At 36.6% G+C, this 22,593-nt stretch overlaps 1 protein-coding gene across 1 annotated transcript in view; it reads left to right on the top strand.

Annotated features, from left to right (window-relative positions):
• The window catches only part of LOC124281207 (sodium- and chloride-dependent glycine transporter 1-like), a 43,907-nt gene that overhangs the window by 4,534 nt on the left and 16,780 nt on the right, over positions 1 to 22,593 (top strand). The window contains exons 2-4 of the mRNA XM_046717263.1: positions 1,054 to 1,249; positions 8,215 to 8,346; positions 22,061 to 22,457. Coding sequence (XP_046573219.1) covers positions 1,054 to 1,249; positions 8,215 to 8,346; positions 22,061 to 22,457 — 725 coding nt within the window. The remainder of the gene's footprint in view (positions 1 to 1,053; positions 1,250 to 8,214; positions 8,347 to 22,060; positions 22,458 to 22,593) is intronic.

Raw genomic sequence — 22,593 nt, 5'->3', positions numbered from 1 at the left:
GGCTGAACATGATTGAAAACCTATCCTTTCACAGCAAAGGGATGCAACTCTGATTAGTGTGCTATGAAGCTGTAGACCTCTAGCCAAACATGCTCCCAGATAATCAGAGATAGTAATTACATAAATGTTTCAAAAAACCAGTTAACTGTGGATGTTGGTCATCACAGTTGGTATGTAGGCTGTTAACATCTGCAAACATTTTAGACAAGCAACTCACCAGTCACATGAAAATCATGAAATTTACTGCAGTACAGTACCTCTGCTTATGATAAGAGGTGTAGTCAGGTGTTCTTTCTAATCAGCCAATCAGAATTCTGGTTTCAAAATATTTGGAACCAGCTGAATCAGCATATCTGATTTTTGTTTTTTACATTGAACTTGATGACAAGTTTCGAAAGTAGAAAGTATTGTGATGCTATTATGTTGTTCTGGATAAGTCATATATATTATTGTTTCTGAGTCGCATAGCATCTGTACCCCAAAATAAGTAAGGAATATTGTGTTTGGTTTGGAATTTCTACATTTGGAGATTGGTAGTCAAAGTTAACCCATGCAACCTTCTTTATGGGTGTCCTCTGATCAAATTGATGTCAAATTGGCATAACAGACTTAATGAGATGGTCAACTCGTTTTCTATTTCCAATTAACTAAAACCAAAATGATAATTGAAAGCCGTAGTTCTGGACTGAATGCGTACATCATTATTATACTACAGAATAGTTTGTCCACTAGTTTCGTTCGTAACAATATGAAAAATTCTACTACCTCTATTAGTTGATGAATAGTGCATTTTAATGTGAGATACCAACAATACCAGTATGCAAGTTGATTGTTACATTCCACAGGACTGTTGTGCTACGAACGCTCATATAATGTTTATCTCTTTTTTTAAAAAAATGTATTCATTTCCACCAGGATATTAGCAATATAATGAGAAATGACTAATTTGCATGTTTGGCAACAGCTTGTAACAGATGTAATTGACATTCACATTGCATACTATTATATTCTGGTAATTTTCCAAACCCAAATATATTCAAATATATTTTCCAGGGAGATTTCGATGGTATGGACAGTTCCAGTTCGACTGGTAGTACAAACAGTGTTGAGAAGATGAAGCGTAACCTCGACAACCAAGGGCGTGAAGGATGGAGCGGCAAGTTGGACTTCATCCTTACCTGCATCGGGTATGCAGTCGGACTCGGCAATATCTGGAGATTTCCTTATCTTTGCTACAAAAGTGGTGGAGGTAGGTTGACTTAAATGTTCTGAGGGTTCTTTTGATAATTTTGCAGAAAATCATAGGGTCTCTCGTGCAATATTTCCATGTTGGACCTTGCACTATTTGGAGTTTTCATAAACTTTGCTGCAAGAGTGGTGGAGGTTTGTTGAATTCACATATTTTAAGATTGTTATTTTTAGATATACATCTTACAAAATATTACAACATTTAATGTTGTATAAACCTTTTGTAACTGAACCTGTTTGAGGATGTTCAATCTTTGGCTCCAATTCATTATCCTTCAGGACCCTTTTCTGTAATAAAAAAAAAATGTGAATGAATTTTAAAGGTTTTGAAAGCTTTTGAAAAGAGATTGTATGCTTGTTGTATGTGAAGGTCAGCCTATTCTTAGATCTTTCCAAACATTTCACTGTTATAAATCTTGGGCCAGTCCATTCTTAGGACTTTGCATACAGGTGAATCCATTGGTAGATCTCCCAAACTTTGCATATGGATGAATCCATTCGTAGATCTCCCAAACTTTGCATATGGGTGAATCCATTCTTACATTTCCCACACTTTGCAATTACACACCATGGATCAGCCCAATTTTAGATCTTAGACTTTTGGGGTTAGTCCCTTCGCAGCAGGAGTCCTCACCGATTAACCTTGAAAGCATGCACTTTATCAATCCATAAATCAGCATGTTCGAGTGTTGTTGTTTGTTTAAGACTTAACAAGGTCAAGTCCTGAGATAAGATTTTCAAAGAAACATTCAGTTGAGTGGCCATTCTTCCTGTTCTCTTGAAACGGGAGACGTGTCTTTCCACCATTGGTGTTCTTGAGTAGCTGGAAAGGGATGCGAACCCTGCTAGATAATATCTGCGAGATAGGCTATCCTGTGTCCCTTCTGATGCATGTTTTAGGGATAGGTTTATCTCAGCGTGTAAGCCAAGACAGGATAGTTTAAGCCAGAAGAGCTCCGAAAACTGTCAAGGGTCAACTGATATTAGAAACCCGGGCTTTGTTGACAGGATTTTGGAATGAGGTTCGGGTGCATTCAAGGGTGGATTGTTCATTGTATATTTAACATGTCACTAAAGAATTGAAGATCAAAGATGGTTCTGCTAATAGTTTAGCTTCTGACAAAAGGATTAGAAACTGCCTGTCATGATTTTATTGTCATAGCAAGATGGTTTAGGCAGACGTTTCAAAAGGTGTTGTAAGGCAAGGAGAGGGTTTTATTAGCAAATCACAGCAGATAATGTCTATTTACTTTAATATTTGAATTTATTGCCATAACATGTCTAAATTATAAGGAAGAGAGGTCATTTTGAGTGTGAACACATAATTATTTTTAAAAGAGCAATGTTTCAAAGTTCGAGTATATTAGGTATGAAAAAGCACCATGTAACAATCCAGCCCAACAATGTTGTAGAAGAGACTACTAGTTACATGATCCTGTTGATGGGGCGGTGGGGTAGCCTAGTGGTTAAAGCGTTGGCTCGTCGGGCCGAAGACCCGGGTTCGAATCCCCACATGGGTACAATGTGTGAAGCCCATTTCTGGTGTTCCCCCCCGGATGTAGCTGGAATATTGCTAAAAGTGGCGTAAAACCAAACTCAGTCAGTCAGTAACCATAGACATGTACTTAGAAGCATTTTACGACAAACATTGGAACCCTTATAACTAAAAGGATAGAGGCGTGAAACGAACGAACGGACTGGTGACAGTATGGCCAAATTGGGACTATACTTAGTGGCATAGTGAATTAATTCCATCCCATTTAACTCCAGTCAATTAAACATTCACAAAAGCTTGAAAGGAAGTTACTGTGACATTAGAAACCTTCCTTGTCATATAAATCCAGGATGTAGTGTTATTTAATGTGTGTTAGCCATATCAGCAATAACAGATGTCTCATTGAGAACAGGAATGTACTTGAGTTGGTGTGGGTCTGTTGTTGACGACAATATGGTAGTCAGACTCGACAATATGGTAGTCAGACTCTGTGACTCAGTTTACACACAATATTGATCACTAAATTGTCTAGCCACCATCTAGCATGAACCTGACCAAAAGACGCACCCACCCACACACTAGCATACAGACGTTGCAGTCGATACTAGATTCAGAGGCCCAGATAAGCTGCGTATCCAGGTAAAATACGCATATAAAATTTCCAACTACGCATTGAAAAATAATTGTTGCGTACCAATGATGCATTTTAAATGTTAGTTACGCAAAAAGTTTAAAACAAATGCGTTCAGAATATGTTTATAAAAATCGCTTTCGTAATGAAAAAGACATCGATTGCTATCAAGTTGTACTGTTAGTATAGGACAAGTGTTGTACTGTCAGTATAGGATGAGTGATTTTTTATGAAATCATTTCCATTATATTTAAGTTGGTTTTGATTAGGTATGACATAAGGCAGAACATACCCGCTTAGTAAACTTACTCAATGACATAATACTTAGGTGAGTAAAATGACTGAAATACGCACATATTTGAAAGCAGTGGGTAACGGAAAATGAAATACCCACTCAACATTCATAATACCCACTCCAAAAAAATACAGTGGGTACAGTACCCACATGAGCTAAATCTTATGTGGAGCTCTGCTAGATTGTCTAGCCACGATCTAGCATGAACCTGACCAACAGACGCACCCACCCACACACTAGCATACAGACGTTGCAGTCGATACGGAGGATGATGACGATATTTCGCTAGTATTGATTAACAGTGATAGAAATAACCAGGTACTAAGTCAGCAGTGGGAGAGTGGGCTTTTAAACCTCCGACTTTGCTACAACAATAATATGGATTACTTGTATTTGATCATTTGTAAGATCTGGAACAGCTTGAAACCCAGCAACTGGTCAGTTAGAGCTAGAATTGTGTCTGGAGATTTTCCACTTGTGTCGAGGTGACCCTCCCCTAGTCATGTGTCTGAACATTGCTTTCCGTTACGGTACATGCTTGTTGAGACTTTTAATGCAAAAGGATTTTTAAATGTTTTGATATGAGGCAGATTCAATTTTTTTCTTGGTTATCAAGTTACTTTGTAAGGAAGCTAAATATCATGTCTTCATATTTCATTTCGGTCTGTATTACAAAGAAGGAGAGGGGCGGTGGGGTAGCCTAGTGGTTAAAGCGTTGGCTCGTCACGCCGAAGACCCGGGTTCGTTTCCCCACATGGGTACAATGTGTGAAGCCCATTTCTGGTGTCCTCCGCCGTGATATTGCTGGAATATTGCTAAAAGCGGCGTAAAACTAAACAGTCAGTCAGTCAGTCAGTACAAAGAAGGAAAGCGTGAAATGTGTCCTTTCCTTTCTTGTTTTGTCCAGTCTGGGTATGGGGACCCTTCTCTTTTATTTGTTAATTGTTTAATCAAAAGGAAGTTCAGCACCTCAGTTCTTTTCTACCTTAAAACAGATTGCATGTAACCCAAACGTATCGGCCCCCATTTTTGACATGTTCCAATGAAAGTTGTGTGTTCTCCCAACATCTTGGTGAAGCAATATCAGGTTCCGTATCATGTGCGTGAAGATAGCCTACCTTCCTCATGGCTGAACCAAATGATGATAGATAGACTTATAGACTAACGCTTAGTCTCTAAATATATATAATTTCCATAGAAACAGACAATTCCTTTTAAACTGAAAAGGAGCCAGAGTGAGGTGCAAGATTTCGAACCTGAGGAAATATAGAGCAGCTTCATTTAGGGCTTTTGCATTGCAGGGAGGGCGAGGCAGTAGGGAATATAATGTGGTTCAGGGACTGTGAGACAGGCTTATGGACTTAGGATAATTCTATTCTAAAACAGACAAGTCTAGATATGCAGACTGTGCAGAACATGTGTCTTTTATAGGCACTGTTTGTACTTGCTATTTAGATAACCTTGGAATTTCGATTTAAACTAATAATTATTTCCTTAGAATCTTGTGGAAGTCTAGTGTAAAAACTACTTAACATGAGTGTATACAGTATTTGAAATAGTACACCAATCTTTTTCAACTGAAAGCAGGTCTTTGTGCTGTTTGCGTCATATTGTGTATATAGAAGGTTCTTGTCGGGGGCTGTTTAAGAATTGTCATCTTAGAGGAAGTTTATTCAGTGGATGATCATACTGCACACCCAAGATAATTCTGTAATAAAAAAAAATTGTGAATGAATTTTAAAGGTTTTGAAAGCTTTTGAAAAGAGATTGTATGCTTGTTGTATGTGAGGGTCAGCCCATTCTTAGATCTTCCCAAATATTTCACTGTTATAAATCATGGGCCAGTCCATTCTTAGGACTTTGCATACAGTTGAATCCATACAGTTGAGGCCACGTTTTATGAATGCATAAATAAAGTTACATAAATCAAGATGGAAATGTTTTACCTTTTGATAAATGCTACTAGTGCTTAGTGTCTGAATATATAATTTTGATGACAAATATACCCATTCAGGGTTCGAAATACCCCATATATTAGTGTGCCATGGCACAGTAAATGTTGAAATGACACGGCTGAAAAATGCTCTCGGTGCCCTTTTGACATGCCTAATTTTTTAGAGACATAACTCACATTTATTTATTTAATCCCCCAAACAATTATTTTTTTTCCAAACTGAATAATACCATACGTATTTGAATGCTCATAAACCCATTTCTTTATTTAACAATAAATTCAAATGATCATCATCATTGTCATTTATTCTAAAAACATGTGGGCATACTTGATTCCTGAAAGGCACACCTAAAATATTTGTCTGGTGCCCTAAGGCACACTTAGAAAAAAAAGTATTTCTATCCCTGCCATTTAAATTGAAAGGAGCCCCAGTGAGATGGGAGATCCTGAACATGAGGAAATCAAGATTGCTTCATTTAGGGCTTTTACATTGCAGGGAGGGGTAGGTAGTAGGGAAAATAATGTGGTTCAGGGACTGTTAGACTAACAACTAGTCTCTGAAAAGAACATATTTTACAGAGAAAAAAAGCTCATAGTGAAAAAAATAAAATATAATGAAAAGGAGCCCTGAAACTTTCCTCATTTTCAAAGACCCTGAAGCTGTGGAAATCTAGACTTGCCACATTTTGTAGACATGCGTGGGATTTCTTGGATATATTTGCTTCAGGGTCTGTATGACAGACTAAGGGACTGAGACAGACTAGTTAAGTGTTTGCCATACTTGACATGTAAATGTACGAACATGTTGACGGGAATTTGTTCCGTCCCTCTCTGAAGAAACATTAACATAAATCTTTGAAGTGGTTAGATGGTCATAATGCTGATGAAATGTAAACAGACTAGATTTATCTGTGTTATTTACATAAGTCCGTTAATCTTGAACTGTGTGACATGAACATGCTCTCCCGCCAGGTGATGAGTTCACACAAGATAGGCGAACTGGAACTGGGTGGTAAAAAATGGCTTGTTGCAGACTCGTACCTGTCCACTTTGAAAATAGGTTCTACACGATTCTTATCGCTGCTTTGTTTTTTAAGGTCATGACAACAATATTTGGAAATGGGGTAGAATATTAAACCTTGTGGTTCATGATCCATTATTCCTTTAATTTGATCAAATCGGTATCCGATATTCAGGAAACATCTATGTTTAAAGGACAAATGACTGTTATGAGTAAACCTGATTAGTCATGTGTTAGTAATGTGAGAAATCAAACACTGTTATCGCATGGCCTGACACAAATGTCAAATACTATGTGTTTATTGTTTGGAGGTTCGCAAATTGTCAAAGACTCCACTGACCGATGACTGATGTTTAATGAGGCAGCAGATGTTTCTTGGTTGCTCTTCTGCGAGAACTAATTCTGAAAGCAAAGACTGCGTAAAAACATGGGCAATAATAGTGATAGATAGATGCCAATTAGCCCTGGCATTCTTGGAATTAAAAGATTCCTTAGATTTGAGCATTTTGGAAATAGAATTTTGTTTCTAAATAGCAGGAAAAATAATTAAGAATTTATGAGAGGAAGGTTTCAACCACAGGTTATAATTAGTATTGGAGAAATATGGAGAAGATCAATGTATGTCTTGACCCAAAACTATAGAAAATCTAGACTTGCTTCATGTAGTGCTATAGCATTACAGTAAGGGATGGGCTGAATGGCATCTAATGTGGTTCAGGGACTGTGTGAGAGACTAGTATATACGCATTATTGGAAGATGGAGTTGCACCATCCAGGGATGCTGGAATCAATATTCACGACAGAGACAAATGTTGTCAAAGCCTGTGTTGCCATGAATCATTATTGAATAAAAGTATGGAAGACAAAGCATTGCAAGCTATTGTTGAACATTATAGGTATAAGACACCTGAATAATTTGGCCTATAGGTAAATCAGTCTTTCCTGAGGTAATAGCTTGATGAAACATTTTTGGAATGTCTGCCCTAATATTTGTGTAATTATTGCTTATCAAGAATGTAACCCACCATATTTAGTACAGTTTGTTTAAGGAGGTTAGTATACTACAGTGCTGGTCAGCAATAACTCCACCTTATTTTGTACCGTTTGGGTTTGATTACAGCAGTGCTGAGTACCGGATTTCAAACTGATCTTAGCTCTAAGGTGATCTTAACTCCCACACCGTAACATAGACATACAACTGTAGCGCTAAGGTTGTTTTCTACAACAGCACTCTGATCTGCCTTATAGATCAGAATTTGAGTTAGGAGAGTTTCATTACTTCAGTGCTAAATGAAAACAAAATTATTTTATCTAAAGCTTGACTATGTAGGATTTTCATTATACAGATATAAGGTCGCCATGTTTAGGAGTGTGAGAGTTTGAGGAATGTGATTATTTGGAACAGTTCTGATTAAGAAAAATCTGCCGATTTAGATAGTGCTGATAACACTTTTCCAACATTGCCAACGAAGGCAATTGGTCTGAAAATCTAATAAATCCATGCGAATCCATGACGACACCTCTGTATTTTCTATGGAAGCTTATGTTTTCGATTCTTTGTTTGTTCCAGGAGCCTTCTTCATCCCCTACATCATCTTCCTGGTTCTGTGTGGCATCCCCCTGTTCTTCATGGAAGTCACATATGGCCAGTTCTCCAGCCTTAGTCCCGTGGCCATTTGGAGGATCTGTCCACTCTTCAAGGGTAAGTTTTTGTTTTTGTCAAAATGATAACACAAGGTATGAAAAGAGCTGCAATTTGCATGTGTAAGAGGAAAATAATAGTCATCATGCATTGAATATGTCTCAAAATGTTCATGCTGAAATGTAAAAGTTTTTGTAAATTTGAAATGGGACCAAAATGGGTTCTTTGCTTGCCTTTGACTTGGCAAGTTTGTTGGGCAATTCCTGATACAATCTCATAATAAAAAGTATTTGCTCTTATTCTTGCACAATATGACTTGAAACAGAACATGCACTGTTATTGGTTCCCCATTATTTTATGTACTGGAGTGGTTGGGTAGCCTTGTGGTTAAAGCATTTGCTCATCACGCCGAAGACCCGGGTTTGATTCCCCACATGGGTACAATGTGTGAAGCCCATTTCTGGTGTCCCCCACCGTGATATTGCTGGAATATTCCTAAAAGCAGCGTAATACAACAATCACTCTCACTACTTTATCTACTGCTCAATTTATGTGCAGCACAGTAGACTTGTGTCCTCTCACAAAGAGCCTCCGCTGATAAAAAATATAAGGAAATGAAAACTCTACCACACAGCAATATTGATAATAAAGATTGCAAACATGGCATTATATTATTTTTGTTTTGCCGTGCATTACTCATGATGCGGGTATTGATAAGATGTCTACACACCTTGAATCATGGCCGACATAAATGTCACAGATGCATTGTGGGAAATGGATTCTCCATCAGCAACCAGATGTGTTGAGTCTGGGGCAAGCAAGAAGATGTATGTCAAACATATGTAAACAAAGAAAAGGTTATGTGGATACATGAAAAGAGGAAATTCTCAATGGTGGCCCTGGGGTGTCACCAGTAGGCATGTCAGAAGGTTGCTCCAGGAACAAGATGCTTTTTGATTGCTACCATATTGAACCAGTGAAACACCCTACCTCTCTTTCCACTGTTACAAGAACACAATAACTTGACTTCTTCCAAATATGGACAAAATGAATCTATCAACATTTTCCTTTTTATATCTTCCACATATGTTACTATGTTTGTTCAAATTTAATTTCAGAGTTCTATATTGGTTATATACGAAGTAAATAAACGATTGTTTGCTGTGTATTGTGTCCGGGCTAACACATTCAACCAGCAATAAATACTTTGTATGGGCAAGGTGATACACACGATATGCTTATTGAAAGAACCACGAACAATGAACAGTATGTCTCTCTGCCAATAAATAATGTGCAATATATGTATGACAAAACATACAGAAACATTGAATATAATATGTTCAGTGATGTTTGCACAATTTTTCAATGGCAATGTGCATTGTATATGCATAAGAATACTGATGATGCTGCAAAAAATGTACCATACAAGCTGTATTGAGGAAAATATTACAGTGTTTCTAGGACAGCTTCTGATATACAAATATTGATTATTGTTTGTCATAGTGGGCTTGTCGAGACAAGGTATTCCGCCATTGCTCACAACACCACCCTGTGCAAGGTTGTAACAAGAGAATTCAATTACAATAATGAAAAAAGTCTGTTGACACTTGTAATGGACGAGGGAGTGGTTTGTGAAAGAGACCATGGTTCACATCGCGATAGGTGCTTAGTTATGAAAAGAGATTTCAATTATCAGTGTTTTGTTGTCATTTGTAATAGGTAGGGTGTGGTTTGTGAATAAGAGAAGGATTTATGTAATGCTATATACATTTTCAAAAGGTTTCAAATTGTATTGCAAGCATACAAATGAATGAAAAGGGCTTGTTTTTAAAGGTTTCTTACATCTGACTCATGGTACCTTTTCACAAAACTTGCCTTACATATTTGAGCTTCAAATAGGTTGTTGAAATTGGTTGTCCAAATAAACACTTTACTATGCTAGAGGTAATGTATTCTTAAGGCAATGCTCAGGGTGTGCTTTCACAGGAGGACCTTAGTACTAAGAGTTACAATAGCCTTAGAGTTTATGTTGTTACTGTAAGCTTGTTTCTGACATTTTGACTCCAAATCTGAATAATGTACTTAAGGGAGTGTTGTGTTTTTAACTGTTAGTGGTAGCACCACCTGTAGGCCACCCTGCAAGCAACCAGGTGGTCGACTGAAGGAGAGGGTCTGTGTGACGTCTTCACGTGGCTATTTGAAGGGGAGGTCCATATTATGCCAGACTTGTTGCAGACTGAATCAAGGAACATTGGTTTTGTTTTATTTGGCAGCTTGTTGTAGTTCCCCCATTGTTTTCAGAAGGTCTCTGATCTTGGATCAGCAGCTTCATATTTGGACAACATCAGCCTGCCATAGATATGAGCCGATCCTGTTGCAAGCTCTCTGGTAGTGATCTGTACTGGCAGGTTGTTCCAGGGTGTTTCCCGTCAGGGATTTGGTTCTGGGGTATTCATTAGGTCATCCTACTTTTCTCGCACATTAGGAGTCTTAGAGAACTTCACTTCCAGCACACAAGGTTTCATCTCACCTGAGTGAAAGTAGTGTCATGGTTGTCCTGGTAGATGTGTGCTGTCTGTGTTTCCATCTGTAAGCATCTTCTCATACATCACTGGACCAAGGTGAAACTTCTCGTACTTCTCGAAGTTATTAAAGAGGTACAAATGCAAATTTCAATATGGCCGCCATTGCAGTAGCAGTACTTATTAATAGGTGAAATTTATAAATATACATTTTAATCCAATGATGCTGAATCCTAGACCAAATGTTTTAAGGAAAAAAAATTTGTCAAATATTTTTATAAGTATTTGCCTAAGAAATAACTATTATTGCATATGTATATGCAAGTTAGTTCTATCAAACCGGTCCACAACAGTGTTGGTACTGGTAACTTCATTTAACAGTGTACCCTACTTAATAAGACCATAGGGGCAGTGGGGTAGCCTAGTGGTTAAAGCGTTCGCTCATCATGCCAGACCCAGGTTTGATTTCCCACATGGGTACAATGTGTGAAGCCCATTTCTGGTGTCCCCCACCGTGATATTGGTGGAATATTGCTAAAAGCGGCGTAAAACCAAATTCACTCACTCTCTCACTCACTATTAAGACCATAACCCTAGCAAAGAATGAGCAGTATGATGAGCTGCTACAAGCCAGAGAGAAGCCAATGTTGGCAGAAATACAGGAATGTGCCATGAGAGTTATGCTCTTTGTCCAAGTATCCACTTTGCTGATGTCATAAGGGTCAAATGGTACACATTTAGGGTTAATATGATGTGTTTATATATGATTATCATGTTGATTGGATCAATTGGGAGATTATTCACTTGTCGCATGACGAGAATTATTCACTTGATACCACCTTTGAAGCACTTGTTAACATGCAGTTATTTTAGGTCATGATTCGGGACCTCATTTCTTCTGGCATGCATCAGTAGTCGCAGCGTGGGCTTGTTGAATATTTCGGTAGATAGGGAAACAAACATGAAAAAATACTTCAAAAGATGATGTAGATAATTTTGCTAGGATCACATAAGGTATGCAGTCCTATGCAGGATGGAACCCAAGAAGACTTGCTTCTGTAAACACATATGTGTGACAAGGTCATATTATGCTGAATATTTTAGTTTAAGGAAAAGGATAGGGAAGATATGGCAGATAATGTCTTAATTTTTAAATATATTTTTTGTTCATTCTCATAGTTACAAACACATTATAGTAACAAAAGCAAAATACAAGTAAAATAAGTTGATACATATGACTAACTTCTATAGGTTGGCTGAATATAGTCAGAGATTAGATATGGGATGAAAGGAACCTGTCAACATTTTCCATGTCATTGTTTCTTTTAGATACTTTTTTCTGCAAGAAAGGTGAATTTTAAGGCTGTTAGATAGTTAATTAATTTTGGAATTGTTTTTTTTTAATATTACATAGAAAGATATGTCTATGGTAGATATTGTTACTAGGATCAAGTGATGGATGTATATAGTCTTGTTAAATGAAACACATGGTGTGATAATTACATGATAATATGATGGAACCTATTATACTACTGTGTAGTCTCTGAAAATATATTATTTCAAAAGAAATAAGCATCTACATTTATATTGAAAAGAAGTCCTATTGGGATTGGAGAGAAACTGTCAAAAAAAATCTAGCTTGCTTCCTTTGATTTTGCTGTTTTCCTGATAAATCACTGTTGCTCTTGGCAACTAGAAGCCCTTAGTTTGCTGTTGACTGTCTCTGTTGGTTTTAAAATATAATTAAATTTAAATTTCTTGTTCATAGTTGCTCTACCAAGAAACACTCTGCAAACATTGTCCCTTTACTATACCACAAAATATATATCTATTGACAATTATACCAAGACAGATGCTCACAATGAACCCAGAATAGGCCCCATATTATAATTTCATGTTATTTATAACTAACTTCTTATATAAATAGTACACACAATGGTTATTGTCTGTTATTGTCAGTGTAGGCAGTAACCATTGTCTGTTACTATTTACATAGACAATGGGCCATTGAAGAGGTGTGATGTTTTCTGAGTAAATAATTAAATTTTTCAATTAAGTATGTGTTTGTCGGTATCCTACAGTAATTGGTTTAATTTAATACATTTAAAAAAAATACTATTTGAAAATTTGAAAACTACATGTAGTTTGAGAATAATGGAGATGTTACTTAAAATATCAGGAGCTTTTCTTATGATTAGTGTTTTAATTAACCGAAGCAACAAAGTTTTGGGCTGTGTGTCCTTAAAGCCAGGATATATGGCTATCATAGGCAGTGGTCATTTATCATACATACATGTACATAGTGATTTGTACTTGATGAAACCTATCCAAATTATTAATTAGTTCTGACAAAATGTGCCAAAATATTAGCAAAAATATGAGTTCCTTACATTGGATAAAAACCACTGATACATAATCAGCTGATGATTAGATTACTAATTACACTGTGCCAGGTATTGAGGGAATGGAAAATTTCCAAGGTTGCTTTTTCTGCCTCCAGGTGCACTGAAGCTTTTATCTGTTGCAGCCAGCTTCGTTGTTATGTGGGCATCACTTGTGCGGAAAGCTTCACAAGACGAACCAGATGTGCCTCTAGCATTCGTACCTAGGTGTAATATTATGTGTCTGATACTGTAGTTATTCCAAACATTTGCACTTCTCCATGTTATGGACTCCTTGTATTATGGAATGGACGAAGATATTTTGCTAGGATTTTCATTTTGCGTTTCTTTTAATTTACCAATAAAACCAGTTTAAAAAAGATTTGAGGATTTATTCAGTTAAAGATAATGTATTTTTCATGTTGAGGTGATGTATGTTAATGACAGACATATTCTTTAACAGAAATCATACTTTTAATTTGCAAAAATTGAATAGTTCTAATTTAGTGTAATATTCACAGTTTGTAATAAGTATGTTCCTTTTTCTGTACTTCTATTTTAAGATGTAATATTTGAATAAAGATAAAGAACAAGTGACAAGTTTGTGTAACTATATTACTATGTTGTACTGAGAAAGAATCACATGTTCATAACTTCATAGTAATACTATAGAACAGAAAAAGGATTGATCAGACTTAAAGAGATTAGGGTAACTTTTAAAATGAATACAGCAGTGATTTGGAAAATGTCTAAAAAATGATATTGAGTTAACAGTATGACTGATTTAATTTGCTGATCTCTTAGGAAGGAACAGGTGGTTATCTTGGCATTTATTGTGGTAAATATGTTAAGATTATGTTCATACACACAAGGACAAAGAGAGTGTTCAATATCACACGTCAAACACACCCATTCTGTCTGATGATTATACCACCAAGAGCAGCCATTATGATTCATAATAACTGTAAATTTAGTCATAAAATGGCCAAAGTATTTTTCAAAAAAATTAAGGTTAGAATCTTTAAGACTGATGATGGCCCAATATAAATGACTAATTCAGTCAAGGTGAAAACAAGTTATGTGTCACAGTGTTTTTATGCTTCCAAGGTTGTGTGAGCTGGGGCAGCATAATCTGTCCTTCATTGTTTATGCTTCTAGCCTAAGGCTTGTTGTGGCATGTTGGAGATCAGATAACTTCGCTTCATAATCGGCTTTATGAATTTATACATAAGCAACAACATTTTTCCTATTTTTTGTCATGAGCAGCTGTGAAATATTGGGATTAAATATGGCAACAGGAGAGTCTTAGCTATGTAACAACTGCCTCTGTGGTGTATTGAATTATTGTTGTCCTTGGCATTAGTGAGATATAAAGGGTCTGGTTGATTTGTACAGTGTGTCTGGGTGGGGTATCCATGCTAAACTGCAACATTGTATCACAGTGGGCAGCAATATGAAAACCGTGAAAATCACAGAAACAGAAAAAAATCTTTGTGTTTCTTTAAAGAATGAGAGGTAATGAAATGAAAAGATTCATATAACTTTGACTGATGTGTACACCCTTTTTATGGTGTTCTTTATCATTTCTTACTCAAAGGCCGTTTCACAAGCAATATTGGCACAACAACTATCTGTTATCTGTGTAAGCATTTAGGTGCTATGACATTCATGGCACTGATATTGCTTTGTTAACAACATGCCCAGGCAGATATCTCTTTAAAACTCTGTCAGGATTTCGGTAACGTGTCTTAGTGATTCATAAGTCAAAGTTATATATTTGAACACTGAAGCCTTCTTTATAACACATTGAGATTGAGAATAAAATTCGAACAAGTTGGACAGAGGCTGCCATATAGATAGGATATTGTTGAGTGCAGCAGTAAACAATAGCAAAACGTGTAGACACACTATGGTTTCATGGCATTGTGACTCCATACCACAAATTTTGTTGTGCTGTTGGCAATATATTGTTTTTTGTGGTTTAAAAGACTGGATTTCTTTTTCTTAAATTTTTCTGTGTCAAGAATGCATGTAACATTAAAAAACGTATATTAAATCTGTGTTATAGGTTGTTAACCTGCAAAGGTGTGGGTTAGAATTGATTTTCACCACCCATGCTTGTCATATGTGGTAAAAATTGTGAATGAGTTGTCATGCTCGTTGATTTGGTTCATGCTTGTCAGAGTGTCCTGATAGTGTAAATCAAGGCTCTTGATATCAGTCACTGGATTGCCTGGTCCAGACTCCATTATTCGCAGACAGTTGTCATAGCTTAGTGTGACATGAAAAGAGAAAGGTCATAGGCTAAACTAAATTTGACAAGACTTTCTGAAAAAACAAGATTAATGCATGATTTTGAAGAAAAATAATACAAAAAAAACAAAATGTCACATTTGCATCACATGTAAATATGTGGTTATTTGAAAACTTTGAATAACAAAGTTGAAAAGATATTTGTTCTGATGATGTTAAATATTCAAAGTTCACACCTGTTCGTTCCTTCAAGAATCCATTTCTCTTTCACAGAAACCTGAATGGATATGCAGGGGAGTATGTAACTTGACTTAAACATCTCAAGTATGCAGTTCCTGTGAAAATAGCAATTAAAGTTTCATCTGTAGATGTTTTGGCAAAGAAACCAGACGATTACCGCTAAAAGTGATATTCCAGCATGTTGAAGATACTTTGGATGAGAGCCAAATGTCATATGTTCTGTTTGTACACAGGGTAGAATCAGGGCCTGTAGAATGGCAGCCATTGTAAGCATAATAGCATATGTCAGAGGCCATGGAAACCAAGATGTTTCCACTACCAAGATAAATGCTTGAGTCATTTTGAGATGCTTGCACATGCAAGGATGTATAAATATGATGGAGTGGAGTGCTATAGTTAACCAATATACTTACTGGGACAGATTGTTTTGACATTTACCCAGCCTGATAACAACTCTTATTGATAATGTTTATGGATTATTCCTTGGTGAATATAAATAACATAATGCATTGGTTTACGATGTAGTAAGAATTGTACAAAAATTATGGAAATGTGATTGGTGTTTTGTTTATTATTTTTGTGTGTGATTCATTCCTGGCTGATAGTGTGTTGTTATTGATGGCAGCTGTTGAAAGTGTGTGTTTGGAGTAACAGTTCATTGACATTTGCTTAGAAACACCTTGTTCCTCGTGATATAGCTTATTAACTGTTTTCTAACCTATTGTGATATTTTTCAACATTGTAAAGGCTTTACATGTCAGTAAATCTGTCTTTGTTATAATTTAGATATACTTGTTTATCCAATCAACATGATGTTTAGGTCTATATTTTCTTGTAGTGCGTTCTGTGAAAAAAACCAGCAGCTCAAAAGTAACCTGTTGACAAACAATTTATAAACTGAACGAGTGAATAATGATGAATATTTTGAGGACATCACCCTCAAATAATTTTACCACATGCAATTTATTCATATTTTAAAACATCTTTTGACATATCTACCTGAATTTGCTTGCCCCAAATATGTAAATTATGAATAACAATAGAAAAATCATCTGTAAGGAGCATATCTGTTCCAGGTGCATCCATACATCAGTCTACAAGTAGCTCCAAACTAACGGTACATCGATTTTCATAGTAAATTAAACATAAAAAAATGGACAATATTTTTTCAGCAGAAACCGATACAGGAAATTGTAGCTTTAAACAGGAACAGCTTTTCATCATACGGAAATATGATCCCTGGTATTGATTTTTGTATCAACCTGGTGTAGTCGTGGAAACAAATTAAGATTTGAGCTGAGCTGGTGAAATGGATATTGCTTAAGCGCTACAGCATAGCTAGGATGTTTGTCAACCAACAGCCGAATTTATGTGATTACTTTGAACAGGTGCATGAAGTCTGCAAATTGGTATTGAAAATTATGGTTTTCACACTGAAAGAATATTTTGTGTTAATAGTTTTGGGTGTTTCATATTCTCACATATGAAACAAAGTTACGAATGTTGACTTGCAATACAGGATAAGAAGTTTATAGGTAACACGCTCTATAGATAATGTAGTTGAAAGGATATAGTTTGTTTGTAAAGGAATGATACATAGCAGAAGGTGCATGGTACACGCATACTTTCACTAATTCCATGGCAACAGTGCATTAGCATTGACCTCAAGGTCAGACTAGCTCTGCTGCCTATCTACTTGACCACATTCCCTACATGCATTAGTTCAACAAGCCGACCATGTTTGTGGAAGATCAAGGTACAGTTAGCTGATTAGAAGAACAATGAGACAAAGTGCTCTTTGAGTTCCATGATCCCTTGGTTAATAACGTCTGACCCCAGATCAGACCTTAGTCTGTTGCACAACTCTGCTCCTGATGGTTGAGGGGAGAGTGTGAAATAAAGCCTGGCTTCAAGGCTGTATTGAATGTCAAATCCTTGGATGTACAGTAATTCTATCCTTATGATAAGCAAGATAAGAAACAGTAAGGACAAAGTCTTTGTGGTGAAAATTGATTCTTATTTGTATTGTCGAGAAACTGTGACTTTAAGCTGTTAATAATTTCCTCAGAAACCTGTGCAAGTCCGTGTCTAAGATCTATTATTGGCTTGCTTGATTAGCTTCTCTGGTAGTAGCAGAAAATTGCAGCTTCAGGTCTTTTCGGAGTCACAGGTCATTCATCATAGTTGCCAGTAGAAGTTAGACTAATATGAATGAATATAATTATATATATGTAATATGTAATATTTTGAAGAGAGTTTTTATGGATATGAACTTCTTTATTAAGAAGAACACAACGTTTTTGAGTATATACTTACTCCTTCATTCACCTGATAAAGGAATAAGGATATACTCTGAAACATTGTGTCCCTTGTAATAAAGAAGTTGATATCCATAAAAACTCTTATCATTTCTAAATGCCATTCAAAGACCTGTAATATTTTGATTAAGCAAATAATTCCATTTAAACTGAAAAGGAGCCCCCCGTGATATTCAAGAAGAAAATCCAGACATATCTTTTAGGGCTTTCGCTTGGCAGTAAGGGATTTGCAAAAGGAAAAATAAAGTAGTTGAGGACTGTGAGACAGAAGTGGAAGCAGTGAGTGATGCTTCATGCAGCAGTCAATATTCCAGGGGGTCACAGCTGCATGGAAGTCTGGATGAAGCAATGGTTGACTGAGCAATGACCCAAGCTGTGTATGATGAAACACAATTAGCAGGGTCCCCTCACCACCAGCAGGTCCTGGTTAATGATAACAGGCTCCTGTTACAACCAGCAGCTCTAGCCATGTGCCTCAGATGGGTATGCAGGCAGTGATTTGGTCCAGTGGCCTAAACATACCAACAGATGCTGAAATATGGTATTAGAGCATGAGTGAGTTAGGTTTTATGTCGCTGTAGCCATATGCCTCAGATGGTGTACCCACAGAGCAGAAAGGTAGTGGTTTGGTCCATTGGCCTTAACATACCAACAGATGCTGAAAGATGGTACTAGAGTATGAGTGAATTAGGTATTATGCTGCTGCAGCCATATGCCTCAGATGGTGTACCCACGGAGCGGAAAGGTAGTGGGTTGGTCCATTGGCCTTAACATACCAACAGATGCTAAAAGATGGTACTGGAGTATATAGGTCTTATGCTGCTTACCAATATTCCAACAGTTTCACAGCAGGGGAAATGGGCTTTACACATTGTACATATGCAAGGAATCGAATCTGAGCCCTCGGCAAAACTAGTTCTCACCACCATGTTACCCCACTGCCCCAGCCAGGGTTTAGGGATATAGAACAGCATGTGTTGGAATCGGACTGGTTTAATGGGTGTCCATGCCAGCATGGTATGTCAGTGGGTTAGCACTATGAATCCAATATTCGTCCGATCTAGTACAGGCAGCCAAGCACAAATGTATTCATGTCAATGAATATGAATATGTGGAACAATCTTAACACGGCCATCAACCCCATTCTACCTGACCGCACCTTTAAAGGTGTGTTTTGAAGTAGTGATAGAATATAATATCTGGATGGGTACATGATGAATATAAATGACAAAGTCAGTAGAGAGAACAGAATGGAAATAAATGAAAGGAAATATGTTTTATGACTGGACATTCTTATTGTAATATAAAAATTGTATAGTAATGACTACTAATTCATTTTCTATACCAATCAAAAATGTTCATATGTAAAAGAAAATTATGTGCCTGTATATTTTTAAGTGATTTGAAAAATTCAGTTTTAGTTAAACAATGTCTGGTTTATAAGAAAGAAAAAAATATTGAGCCATTGTTTTAGCGACATTACAGGTTACTGGCAATATTACGCGGGGAAACAGCTAGAAAACACGAGGGCCAGACGACATTGTGTGGGAAGCTATTGATGGATTCATTCACTTGCCGTTGCTGTGGTCACAGACGTGAACGTGATTCATACACAGTGGGGAATTTCCACTCAAATTTAGCACGGGCGAGTTCATTACCATGGAGGGGGGGATAGGTTATTATTTTTTATGTGTGTTTAAGCAGGAACAAGGGAAGAAGGGTTCACAGGGTTGAGTCCACTTCCGATTTGTTAGAGGCTGAAAACACGACTTGCATTGTGGTGGTATTTGTGGAGATAAAATGTTATTGATTTTTAGATAAACAGCTGCTTGCACTTGAAATGGGTCTGGTTGTTGCAATGCATATTTCGTTGAAATTATTTGCAGCATATTGTTATGCTTGTTTTTATTCGGATAACTTGAGTTATGTAATATACAAAATAATAAATAAATTATGTAATGTGTGAATATCATTATTTATTGAAAAAAAAATATTCTGATTTTTTTAATTTGTTAATTGCAAATGTTTTTATTCGGATAACTTGAGTTATGTAATATACAAAATAATAAATAAATTATGTAATGTGTGAATATCATTATTGAAAAAAAAATATTCTGATTTTTTTTATTTGTTAATTGCTAATGTTTTATTCGGATAACTTGTATGGAAGGAAAAAAAATTCTTATTTTTTTTATTTGTTAATTGCTAATGTTGTATGGAAGGAAATTCTTATGGTTGTTTTGCATGTTTATTTATAAGTTACATGTCTTTCATCTGTAAACCGTGAAATTGTTTTATAAAAAATGGTTTGAAAGAGAGGTCAATCAAAGAGATGTGAAGATAAATATTAGTTTTTATGTGTGTGAAGCAAACAAAAAAAGATGACCAAAAACAAAATATATGGGAAAATGACCAGAATCTTCACTAAACATGCACACTAAAAACTACATGATTTGATATAAGAAATCACAGTGGGTTTTTTTCCTAGTCGAGACATGACAGAAATGTGTTTTGGCTTCTGATTCAGGAATCAAAACGTTCAAGCAATTTCACCAGATATTATATAAAATAGGTATAGTTAGTTTGTTCAAATTTTATTTTGAAATTGCAAGTGCATTCTGGCTCCAACCATCTGCACCAACAACATGAGGTCATCATAATAGCTTTAATATTGAATATGTTTATCTTTGTCTTATTTAAACTTGCACTTGCTGCCCTATGTTTTTAAATATTTCACCACCATGTTTGCCTCAGTGTCCATAATCTGATACATGAATAGTGACAACACTGACAGGCTTACTGCTGATTTACGAGTTCAGTGAATGGAAAATACGAGTTCAGTGAATGGAAAATTACCATCGCTTTAAAGGAAGTTGGTAGAGGAAAACATGTTTTCCTTGTTGGTTTAACGGGAGATTGTGCACTAAATTGAAAACATATTTAGCTCACTTTACTGAACGCCAGTCTGCACTTATGTTGTTCTGTTTGTGATGTAATAAAATTTAGCTAAATTCGTTTGATTTTAGTGTTAGTGGTTATGGATAATATTTGAATATCAATGCTGACATTAACTTTTGTCTTTGTTTTAAACCACTGACTTCCAGGGGAGTTCTAGTAGTGTATGCTTATGATTTTAAATTTGAAAGGATATAAATTTAATTTGGGATTACTAATGAGACCCAGTTTCTGACACTGTCTCACTCTGTAATGGAAATTGTAACATTTTAAGTCCACTGAGCAAATATTTAAGGTAAAAACGTGTTTATGCAGTGCTGATGTTTGTTCGCCACCAGCAACATGTGACTGTCCTGCCAGTATTCTGTTTGACTAAATTATGAATATATTTTCATGGTCAAGTCAGTCTGTAACAGACATTTTAATGATATGTTTCTTCGACCTGCAACCAAAAGGAAGATATTTTAGAAGTGCTTCAATAGATCTGAAAAATACATTGACGGGATAACTGAATTTCCGTGATGTGAGAACATGTCAGTGAGTGAGTGAGTGAGTTTGATTTTACGCCGCTTTTAGCAATATTCCAGCAATATCACGGCAGGGGACACCAGAAATGGGCTTCACACATTTTGCCCATGTGGGGAATCGAACCCGGGTCTTCGGCGTGACGAGCGAACGCTTTAACCACTAGGCTACCCCACCGCCCCGAGAACATGTCAGATTCATGTTGGAAGAATGGCCAAAGTGATACATGTGTGGACAACGAAGGATCATTATACATTGTCTATGGGACTGAACCCAAAATCATTGATTCTGAAATGACCACAGAATGCATAAAACCTCAAAAATAGCAATGAAAAAATATCAGCATTATGCCAGTGACTTTACATAGTGATTTGACATACCAAAATATATATTTGAAAAATGGCCTATTTTCAGATTTTGATGTTTGCTGTTTTTTAAATTAAGCAATATGTTGGCAGTTCTGGATTAAGGTATTTATTTGTGAGGTTAGCTTGGCTCAAAAGAACATCACGCAAAATATTTGATAAATCTGTTTTATTTTGTTGACACAATTCATTGACATTTTGCACATTTGTTGCAGGTGTTGGTATCGGAATGGTGATCGTATCGGGCATCGTGTGCGTGTACTACAACGTGATCGTAGGATACACGGTGTACTACCTCTTCATGTCATTTCGAGCAACACTGCCATGGAGCAACTGTAACAACGAATGGAACACTGACAACTGTGTGGACAGCAAGAACTACGGCAACACCTCCACCATCAGGAACTACATCATCAACAACTGTCTCGATGGGAACACGACGCACGTGCCAAGTGAAGTATCTGGTCTTACCAACGACAACTCCACTGAGTATTACGTCCAACAGACGTTCTTCGGCGCCGGCAAATTGTGCTCCAACCAGAGCATCACTGACCTTATGGAAAGCCTGAACTCATCAGACAAGACCATGTCGGCCAGCGAACAGTTCTGGGAGTAAGACTGTTTTTCAGTCAAGTGTCATTTGTATCCTATAATATCATCCTTACTTAGCAGTTTAAGCATTCACTCATCATGTTGAAGGGTTCACTTCCGACATGGGTACAATGTGTGAAGCCCATTTCTGGTGTCC

Source organism: Haliotis rubra, unplaced genomic scaffold (genome assembly GCF_003918875.1).
Source record: "Haliotis rubra isolate DU_JTF1 unplaced genomic scaffold, ASM391887v1 Scf1, whole genome shotgun sequence".
NCBI classification, from domain to species: domain Eukaryota; kingdom Metazoa; phylum Mollusca; class Gastropoda; order Lepetellida; family Haliotidae; genus Haliotis; species Haliotis rubra.
Note: the sequence above shows the minus strand (reverse complement) of the source record. Positions and strands in the feature narration are given on the sequence as shown.